The following is an 11453-nucleotide window of genomic DNA, read 5'->3' on the forward strand; positions in this document are numbered from 1 at the left end:
AACTTTTGCATTTTTGGGTAATCGTTTGATATCAGTTTTATTAAAGGATCAAGTTTTCAGAAGAAACAAAAATGAACAATTTGCTAGTTTTACTTATATAATTTTATTTGTATTAATTATATACGGCTTTATGTACATAAACTAAAATAGCAGTCTTTGATTGAGAGAATTTCAACACAACAAAACTACGTGAATGATACTAAATCTTAAATTTTATCAAAAGGAATACTTTGTAATAAGTTAATGTGAGAATCAATGCGACTTTTGAATGGTAATAGATTCCCTATGTAGTTATATAATTCTAGAAGTTTTCTTTCATCTCGTATATGGGATATCAAATGTTTGACTGCATCCACTTCATTTTCTTTTGCAATAAGGGCACCTGCTAGATCTTCCTTTGAACATATCTTAAGCACATCTTGTTTATTTGCACATTGTGCTACTGTATAATTACCATAATGTTCCTTTATTAGATCAAAAAAGCAGGTTAAATCGGAGGATTGAACCCTCTCAACAAATAAATCATGTATTTGTACTATTGTCAAACTATTAAAATAATTCTTAATATCACTAGGACTTTTAATTAAAGGCATGAGGCATGTTTGCAAAATATTCTCTCTAGGAAACTCTCCTTCCTCTATGCAATCTTTAAGTGCAGCACCCACTTGAACTAAAGTCTTCTTCTTCAAGATATTTTTGAGAGGATCTTGATCTATCCTGACTTGAACAATATGTTCCAGTTGATCAGCAAACACTTTGTTGTTTTCAGCAAGATCAGATATTATATCAAATAATTCTGAAGTACCACCCATTTTCACTATATTTTCCACTAAATACCTCCAATGAGGTTTCCCAAAGAACTTTCTGAAATTAGTGTTGTAAACATTTTCCAGTAAGTTTACCACATCGGATTCATCGACTAGATCTATAAATATTTCACCAAATTCTTCAAGAGAAGACCCCTGAAATGAGAATTATTGAAAAATCATGTTAAGAAAAAAAAAATCAAAACTGACCTTTTCCTTCAATTTTGTCATAAGTAACCTGAACATGTGACTAAGGTTTTCAGGCTGAGTTGTATTGTCATGTGTGATTTCTGTTTGTATTTCTTCCGGTTCTGTATTGATTTCATTTCCTACATCTATTGTCTCGTATTTTTCTTCTCCTAATCTATTTGAAGAATTCTCCACATTACTATTTTTTTCTTCTTTATTCTTCAACTCATTGGATAAAATATTAAAATAATAATATAAGGCTTTTTTTACAGTTTTCACTTTGGGGTCTTTGAATGGTAATCTATTAATTTCTATTTCATTCAAACTTGCCAAATCTCCTATAGTTTCTATATTCTTATTCTTCAGTAATTCTCTTAATTTATCACAATACATTGGGCTTGTGAGTCGTTTCAACAAACAGTCCAGGTTTTCTATAAGGCAAAAAACAACAGATTTCAACTTCATGTAAATATTAAAAAAAATTAAAAAGAAATTTATCATTTCTATAAATTATGGAGCTCAGAAAACAATTTATTTTATTTGTAAGGTCTAATTACTATATCTGAACTAAAGGCTCACATTCACAATAGAAGTACTTTAGTGATAAAAGAGGAGGGAAACGCGTTATCACACTTTCATGTTTTGACTTGTAGTTACGACAAAAGCTCCCAAACTATCATGAGAATACCTAGTAAGACGAGAGAGTGCTGTCGCAACCATCAAGTAATTTATATTTTGATAGTTCCTGTGACAGTTGATGTCGCGACAGTAACTATCGCGCAAACTATCATAGTGAAAATGAGCCTTTAATTGAATATCAGTTATCATAATAATAATACCATTTGAAACTTTAATTTCACACTAAATAATAACACATTAGAATGTCATTTACTCACCACTACAATTAATGAGTCTTTGGTCAATAGGTTTATTACTACAAAGTGAAAGTGAATTTGCAATTTCCATACTGTCCTCGGTACCAACTTGTCCGTAGGACTCAGGTTCTGCAAAGGGATCTTCCTCTTCACTTTCTTGCTGAGGATCATCATCAAAAAGATTTGCAGCAAATACAGGTTTAAAATGAGTGTTTAGTTCATCTTTGTGTCTGATGAAGAGTTTGGTGGATGTGATGCAAGGGTAGCTGAAGTTCACACGTTTTCTCTGAAAATTGCCAGATCAAAAGATTTCATGAGTAAAACCAGAAATTATATCAAGATGTGTTATGAAAAATTCGTTTAAATTTCATTCTTGATTCAATTGTTTTCAATAGGACTGAAGGCATGCATTTCACAGACCGTCAAGCTCAGAAATAGACACAAAAAAAGTCTAATATAATATGGGATAAAATAATTTTTGTTATTTTCACAAAATTATTTATGCAAACTTGATCTCAAACTGGTATTATCGAGAGTATTATGACTACAGACATATAATTTGCTTGAACAGCAGACTACAAGGAAAAACTTAGGATCAATTCACCATTGAATATCAGTAATCAAGTACACATGTGTTGTCTGATTCTGAAAGATTTGAGATTAATGCTAAAACAAATCTAATACATCTAAAAACTAAACTAACTAAAATCCACCTATTTAAGTATTCCTTGAGATATGTATATGTTATTACAGAATAGCAGTTTGACTCTATCAGTTCAGCACTTAAATCTTCAACAAAGTTTCTCTGAACTTCAAATGGCTTGGAGAGCCGTTTACGATTTTAATTAGTTTAATAAGGTTATAGAGAGTATCACGTATAAAGCACCTACCCGGTGAATTGATATGAATCTATATATAGGAAAAGTTGATATCTTAAATAAAAACTTAATCTTCACTTTAACGCCCCCTCCCCAATTTTGATAATATTTCATATAGTGATTCATTATGATGTTTTCATGCTATATTTCCAATAAGTGCACTGGCAAATAAATAGTTCCCGAGATAATCGATGAGGAATATTGCTATTTCTAACACTTACTTAATACAGGCCTGATAATTTCTTTTTATGTTTCTATGAATATCTATGTTCATATTTTTCTCCATCAAATTTAGCACAAAAACTAATTCTAAACAACTATCAAACATTTTCCCAACAGAGAGCGTGACTGATAGAGCACTGAAGTGGATTGGAATCATTGGGTCTAAACTTTGCTATTAACATCTTGAAATATTCACTTAGAGATTTCATACAGCTATCATTATGAATTATTTCCCTGAATATGAACGCACAATTTAAAAACTCAATAATTGACTCACCTTAGGAGATGGTAAGTAACTTTCATCTGTTTCAGCCAATTTTCTCTTCAAAATACTACTTGAAGGTACAGCTAAGGGACTCGGAACTTCCCTCGAAAAAGTAAGGATATCCTCTGGCTTTTCTGTACTAGTCAATGAACCATCTTCCCTGTTTCCCGTTTCGCCAATATCTTGACCTTGATAAAAAGAGAATAGTTTCTCATAACGGGTCTTCTTGAGAGCTGGACTGGCAAGTTTCCTCTTAGAAATTTTCTTGTGAGAACTTATAGGTGATTCAACATTCACCATATTCAATAATTTATTGGAACGCTCATTTGATGATAACACCATACTCGTAATCTTGTTATCTTCTGAAGATCTACAATTTGAGGAAGCAAACTCGGCATCTTTATAGGTACTTTTTTCTCCTATTGCAGCATCTAGGGCCTCTAGAATATCTTTTTGGTCATCAGAATTCGCGTGTAGAGAACCGATTGGGGAAATGTCTAAAGTATTGTCGAGAAGTTCTTTTTTAAAAGTCGGGGTAGCCTGACTCACAGGCGAACCTGGGAGATTTTCACATTTTTTTTGTGGAGTTCCAAATATTTCAATTTGGATTTGATTTGAAACAGGGCTTTCCCCATCACTAATGTCGTTGTTTAAAGTTTTTTCTACATTTTCTTCAACAATATTTTCACAACCGGTAATTGCCACATGAGAATCTTTCTTATTTTCTTTTTGCATTACATCAACTGTGGAGAGCGATTCTATCGACACAGTGTCCGCAATGCTAAGGAGTTTCTCTGAATCTGATAGTTCTTGTTTATTTTGTATTTCAACTTGTATCACACATGGCTGTACTTCATAAGTTGATTCACACGTCAAGGTAGTCGCTTGGGATATGGATTTTTCATTCTTTGCATTTGGAGATTCTACAACTTTATCTATTTGTGATAAAAGATCAGTTGCAGGATTTTCGTCTGTAGTTGGTTTAACATGATCGATTTCCTCAAATTTAACAGGACTACTTTGTATTTTTGGTGATTGCTTGACTTTTGATCTAGACAAGTTTCCAATAGATATAGATGTATTTTCAATGAGAGATCCTTGGGAACTTTCGATTATATCTTCAGAATCTTTGAATAAAATCTTTACTCCTTTTGGTGAGACTTGTTTATTTGAAGAATCTACAGTGTGATCCATAGGTGAATTCATACTACTTCTAGAAGAACTATCTGGAGAAAACAGAGATGAATCTGATGAAGGATGATTCTCTTTACTAGATTTTCGTGCGCACTTTCTTCTTTTTCTGTTGTTGATCATCTCATCTGTTTGGATATCTTGATTTTCTACATCACAATTTTTCTCATCACATTGTCCTATTTTACTGGCATTTTCCTCAATATGGTCTTGTTTCATTCCTTCATCTTTATCATCATGGGGAACTTCTTTTACCTCAGGAACTACATCATTGCTCTCAGGAGAATCAGGAGATGACTCAGCCAAAACATTATTTTCACCGCTTCTCCTCTTTCTTTTATTGCTTGTTTTTGTTTTTTCAATATTAATATAGTCATTTGAAATAGGGGACTCAGAATGTGAAGGTTGTGTATCATCGTCAATATTCACTAGAGATGATATCTCCACTGAAGTAGTTGGTCTCTCAATAGTATAAGCAATATTTTTAGATGTATTATCCTTATTCCTCTTCAAGCCTGCAGGACAAACTTTGGTATCTTGTGGATTCTTTGAATTAGTCAATTCTCTGATGAAAATTAATTTTGCATTTTTTGGTACTTTTTTCTCTGCAGAAACTTCAAGGTTACTGAGATTTGCCAATTTAAGTTGACTCTGAATGGTTCGCACTTTCTGTTTGTTTTTCTTCATTAATTCTTTGGAAGTTTTTTTGTGAGTAGTTTCTTGCTTATTCATTGTCGCATTGCTTTCCTCTTTCACTCTAACGATGTCATTTCCTAGATCACCTGAACTCATCCTATTATTTTTTTTTGATTTACCAGTAACATGTTTTTTTTCTGTTATGTTCATATTTATTTCTGATTCAAACAAAATCTCACTTTCAGAGGATTCTGATACTTCAGACTTAGAAGGCGTTTTTGATCTTTTACTGGATTTCTGTTCTTTGATTTCCTTCTCTTGTTTCTTTGCAGATCTGTTAGTTTTTTTTTCAGAAGAAGGTGTATCAAAATTTTTGATAGGTTTCATCAACTTATTTTTCCTTCTATTAGGTGTTATTTCTGAACTAAGGCCTGCAGAAGGAGAATTTGAAGAAATAGTTTCTATAACGACTACTGGATGAACCTCTAAATTATTATCGTTATTTTGATCTTTTTCAGGAAGATTATCCCCTGATTTCTCAGGTTCCAATCTTCCTTCTTCCTCTTTTATGGAACTTTCAACACATGGAGATGATCCAACAGCGTTTTGAGTGACCTCATTAATTTGTGACTCTGATAAAGATTTTCTTGATTTCTTAGGGGTATATGTCTTCTCTGTTGTTTTCCTGGGTCGCTTTGAAGGGAGATTCTCAATGAAACTATTTCCTCCTACTATATCCATTCGTATTCTCATCAATTCTCTTTTACTTTTTGGTAAAGTCTCTTTAATTTTTTTGTTTTCACTTTCATCATTAATATCAGTGTTGGATTCATTTGTTTCAAGTTTTTTCATATTCCTGATGGTAGGCTTTTCTTCAAGAGGAATTTCAGGTGCTTGACAATCCTTGTTCGGTGAGCATTCTTGTTGTAGAGATTTAGTCACCCCTTCCTCATTTTTATTTTTATCCATTATAACAGTTATATTACTGCTCATATTAGTATCGGTACTTACTGAATTTTGTGTTTGACTCTGTGACAAGTCCTGGTATAAAGCTGGAATATCTTCTCTGCGTCTTCTAAAGGTTTCCTTTTGGTGATCAGTCAATAAATCTTTTTGCAATTTGACTTCTGTATCAATAACCACATATTCACAAGTTTGGTCGTCAATAATAGGAGGATTTGGTAGATGTGATTTTTTCACAGAATTTATAATTCTCTTTGATCGACTGTTAGAACTTGGGGAGGATGAGATACCCTGAAGAAGACTTCCTTTAACTTTTAATGGAGTGCATGTATCTACATCTTGTCCGAATAATTGCAGAGCATCAACTTTCTCCTTGTTAGGTGTTGAACCATCTTTATCGAAAACCATCTGAGTCATTCTAATGGATCTTTTAACATTACTACTGGGTGTATTGTTTCCTTCTGGACTTAAAAGACTTGCTATTTTAGAAGCCCTTTTTTGTAGTTTCGTGTTAGAGAATGAACTCATAAGGATCTTTAATTTATTCCCAATATTAGTGTCCGCCATTGGGCCTATTTTTTTGACAAGTCCTTCTATTGCTTCTAATGAAGTTGAATTCTATAACATTAATTAAAAAAGCTTGTAAAAATAAATTCCCACCTAAATATTATCATAGTTATGACATATGTTAATGAACTCGAAGGAAATAATTAAATTCAAAAAAGAAAGTCAAACAAAAAAAAAATTAAAAATTAAATTCATATAAACATAGAATAACAGGACACACAGAAAATCTCATCATCATTAAAAGCTACAACTTCAAGATTTAATTGTTATTGTACTATTTGTAATATTTTTAAATGTCCTTCCAACAAAAATTCATCTTCATCAATTTATATGCTACCTGGTAGACCGCCAAGAATAATCACTTCAATATAATGTTTTTATAGGTTGTAAAAAGAGACTTTTCTATGAATCTTTGAAACAATCCTAGTGCAATGTGAATTCAAAGTCTCACAACTTTATTCAGACTTAATTAGTTTTTACAAACCTTATGATTAGTAGGAATTTTCTGAAAACACTGACAAATATTGTCAATACTCTCGGTATCAATATTTTCATTTGCAGTAACCATTTTAGTACACTTTAAGATCAATGGAAATAATTTTTCCATGGTTTCTTGAGAAAGCAGAGGCATCGACGAAATACTTGTAATCAATTTTAGCAGTGATTCAACTAGAAAAGAATATTTATTATCAACTGAATAATCAATTAAAATCGAGACTTACTTATTTTTTCCTCTAAGCATATGTCATCTTCATCTAGTAAAGAAATAATGGTTGAAATGTTGGAACTCAATAATGGGTTGGATTTGAAGGCTTTATTGATTTCACCTAGGATAATTATTTTAGTAGATACTGAAGTTTTTGAGAAAAACTTTACCCATTTTGTGCACACATTCTGTAAAAATGAATATATTGAAAGGAAAAATTTAAATAAAAAATTATAATCACTCACATCAGTATAGACGGTACATTTATTTAGATGGAAAATAGGCCATAAAAAAATAGAAATAGTTGTTTGCGACTGATCATCTTCTTTAAGTACTGTAAACCCAATATTCATCCAAAGTTTATAAATGATGTCCTCATTTTTAGTTGGATCCAACTTTTTCAAATGTTCTGTCAATAATTCTGCTACATGTCTTTCTTTACAAAGTTTCATTAAAATTTCCTCAGTCTGCTGATGCCTAAAAATTCAATGGTCGATACAAATTCATTTTCAATAAAAAATTATTGTCATTAATGACATTATATACAAGAGAATCTGTAATTCTTTCATCAGATGGGGGGGCCAGTATTTTTGCAATGTTCTTGAAATTTTTTTGTTGTGATTATTGAAATTAATGCATGATGATGAAAAAAAAAAAACAAATAATGAAATCATTTTGATTTCTACGGTACAATAGTTGAATATCAATAATTTATCTGCTGGCTATAGCTATGTTTAAATGACTTCGAAATTTCGTTAAGGATACTATTCCACCCAAAACATAAACAAAATTCAATTCAGTTAGTGCAGTGGGCGGGACCCCAAATCTTAAGCTGAAGGATGGATGTTAAAGCCCTGGATCAGAAAAGAAATAGTGATAGAAAGAAATGGTGATTGGATACAATCACAAAGCCTACAACCAGTTCTCCAAACTCATGCAAGCTCAAGCTCTCACAGAAGCCTAGGAGAATCAGAACAGCAAATATTAACATTCTTGCAACTACAATGTCTATTATGGACACAGAAAAAATTAAAAATTGATAAATAACTCACAAATCTACAGAAACAGTCGATTCATTCAAGAATTTCATGGTACTTTCTATTAATAATGTGAGGGGATCACTGTATATGCTACAATCAATTTTCTCAGTCATTAATTGGGAGAATGCATCCAATAAAATTAAATATGTAATATCTTCATTGAAGTCCTGAAAATAATAAATTAATATTACAAAACTAAGTTTTCATTCAGCTGTGTGTTGAATTAGATTATGACAACTTTCATACCTTGAATAGTGTTGTCAATGAATTGTGTATTCTAAGAAAACATCTTTCCTGGACTGCCTTTGATGAATTAATTATTAGTTCGAATAATTTCGTCCACAGGCACTTATAAATCTGAAGAAAAAAAAGTATTATTATAAAATATACATTCAGGTGTTCATTATTTCTAATCTCCCAGCATCTTATTTTACTATCTTGTAACAGATAGTTTAATATTAATAAAATCCTCAATAGCTGGTTGCATTTACCCCTTATAACATAAGTGTATTACAATTTGTGTTCATTGGTGCCATACAATCTGATTCAGATTGTAATTTGAAAATGAAGCACTAACAAAAGTCAGGTCACTGTACCAATATAATGAATGAGTTACAGAAAACTGAGTTTTTTCTTATTCCACAATTATTCAAACAATAAACATGAAGTGACATTACAAAAACATGGGCAAGTGTTATAGACACTGCCTTTCCTGATTTGAGTTAAGGTTGGTTTATGCACTATTCCTAAGAACTACGAACTAAACCTAAGAATTCAGTGGCGTTTATGCACTCTCTTGAAATTCTTAGAGAAGGAAAGCGCACATTCTCAAACTACCTTCTATTTGTTCTAAACTTTGATGTTTGACATTGATTTTGATTGTGAAAAAATTAAATTTAATTATTTTCAGATACACGGAATACTTTTTATCGATAAACACAAATAACGAACATGAAATGATAGAAACTAGTACTCGTTGATATTGAAATTCTATATGGCGCATGCGAACTTCATTATTTTTACTAAGAGCTTAGTTCTTAGTTAAAAGTTGGCCAACTTTCCAATCGTAGTGTAAGTTGTTAGTCCTTAGGTAAAATGCATAAACGCCCTCATTGATTTGTTAGCGTTCAATTCTTAGTTATAGTCTTAGTCCTTAGGAATGGTGCATAAACCAACAATTATATCATGTCAAACAGATAAAAAAGGTGTTGGTCAACATGACATTTTGATATTTCAGGGAGATAGTTGAGTTGCATTCTGCATTCAATATATTTTTTTCAATTTGTCAGATCGCCAAAACACATCATTCAAAAAGACTGAAAATATTGTAAAATTGTATATAAATGCACATATCACAGAATTATGTATTAATGATAATTGGGAAAAATGAAACAGACCTGGTTTCAAAAAATAAGGAAGTTTATATATTGAATGAAATGCCAATATAATTGATCAAAATAAATAAGGTATTTGATCTAGCATTCAAAAACGACTTTACTTACATTTATTTTCTCTAAGGTATCAATTGATATGATCTTCAATATTGTGGAGCTCTCTATAACTGAATTAACAACTACCTGGTCAAAACGTTCAAAGTTATTTTCATTAATTATTGCTTCCTCAAATAATTGTTGTTTAAACTCAGAGGAGATATGTGTCTGATCACCTACAATGTGAAAATCAAAAACCTGATTCAAACTAATAAAAAATATTACCGACCTAAGATTGCTAGGAAAACCAGTATACTTCTCAACCACAAATTTGGTACCAATTTTCCTTGACCATTCTTAGATGAAGAATTTGTGTTTGAAACCCCAAAACAAAATTCTAAAAATTCGTTCAAACACAATACTGAATTATTTTGTAACTTTTGAAGAAGATAAAGAAACACTTCAAATCTTTTACAGATAACAACTTCCATTTTTGAAAACTTTGCTCGTAATGGTGTCATAAGTAGTTTTATTTGTTTACTGCTACACATATGCTTCATATCTAAACTAGCATTATCGATCAGCTCCTAAACAAGAATAGATCAATTAATTTATATTTCTCAAATTCATTAACTCATATTTACTTTCCAGCACTCATAACCCTTGAGCCTCTGTTCATAAGAAGGATTTCTGAATGCAAATTCAACTACTCTTAGTAATTTATTAGCCAAATCCATTGCTGTATGGAGGTGTTTGGCAGAAAATCTCACTAAGAACATCCACAACTCGTGCCAACGACTGTAATTTTCTTCTCTCCATTTTTCCAAAACTTTAATATATCTAAAATCAAAACAAGAATAAGCTCTTGACCAAAATGTTATTATGTTATTACAGACTTTTCAATCAATTGTACTGTCAAAAGTTTCACTTCCTCTCCATTCAATTTTATTATTGGAAACTTATCGATTAGTTGAAATCCAAAATCAATTAGGACATCATGGACTTCATTTTGAACTTCGGTATTAAACATTCCTGGTATAACTGAATCACATAGTAGCTGCTTAATTATTTCTTCAGACAAGGAATCAACTACTTCCATAAGTAACTCAATAACCTACAATGAATTTCATGATAACCAAGATAATGAATCAGTTTTATTTATGTCATTTACATATTCACCACCATCATCCGTTTCACGAAGAGGAATAAATGTTAACAGTTCAGTTGGACTATTTCTGACAATTGTTGTAATTTGTTGGTGTAGCTTCTCAACTAAAAGAGCTCTAATAATTTCACTATTATTACTCTTCACCCATTTGAAGATCTTGCAGGGTATTCTGTCATTATATTTTTGAAGCAACAACTTGAACTTCTGAGAAGCTTCACTTATGTTATCATCCTCTCCAGAAACCAAATTTGCTTCAATTATCGATAGTAAATCATCAATATCATCTGTTTGGGAAGTCATCATTCAAGAATCCTCTACCAGTTTGGGATATAAATAAATTTAAAACTAAGACATCCACAAAAACATTATTTTTGTTTTCAAGTATTGTAGATGATATGACAATAAGATAAACTGAACACTATATCACAAATTGTTTAAAAGTTACATTACATTATAAAAATACTAGGTACTAGGTAAGAGGTAAGAGTCAAACGCCTTGCCACTTTTATTGACATAA

At 31.4% G+C, this 11453-nt stretch overlaps 1 protein-coding gene across 1 annotated transcript; it reads right to left on the bottom strand.

Annotated features, from left to right (window-relative positions):
- Window positions 1-74: 74 nt before the first annotated feature.
- Window positions 75-11453, bottom strand: LOC123681077 (telomere-associated protein RIF1). The gene is made up of 14 exons (XM_045619280.1): window positions 10940-11453; window positions 10665-10882; window positions 10413-10608; window positions 10058-10355; window positions 9841-10004; window positions 8585-8695; window positions 8351-8505; window positions 7544-7775; window positions 7315-7486; window positions 7077-7261; window positions 3248-6643; window positions 1892-2156; window positions 1017-1426; window positions 75-962 (listed from the first exon to the last, which is right to left on the bottom strand). The coding sequence occupies exons 1-14, from the start codon at window positions 11237-11239 to the stop codon at window positions 207-209; spliced, it is 6858 nt and encodes a 2285-aa protein (XP_045475236.1). The 5' UTR covers window positions 11240-11453; the 3' UTR covers window positions 75-206.

Source organism: Harmonia axyridis, chromosome 5 (assembly GCF_914767665.1).
Source record: "Harmonia axyridis chromosome 5, icHarAxyr1.1, whole genome shotgun sequence".
Classification (NCBI taxonomy): Eukaryota; Metazoa; Arthropoda; class Insecta; order Coleoptera; family Coccinellidae; genus Harmonia; species Harmonia axyridis.

What these genes read in the sequence shown, in the direction of transcription:
- LOC123681077 (XM_045619280.1), bottom strand. Translation starts at nt 11,239, where the DNA reads ATGATGACTTCCCAAACAGATGATATTGATGATTTACTATCGATAATT. An exon ending in GGTTTTCCTAGCAATCTTAG is followed by an intron (nt 10,005 to 10,057) that starts GTCGGTAATATT and finishes TTCACATTGTAG; the next exon opens with GTGATCAGACACATATCTCC. An exon ending in AATGTACCGTCTATACTGAT is followed by an intron (nt 7,487 to 7,543) that starts GTGAGTGATTAT and finishes TCATTTTTACAG; the next exon opens with AATGTGTGCACAAAATGGGT.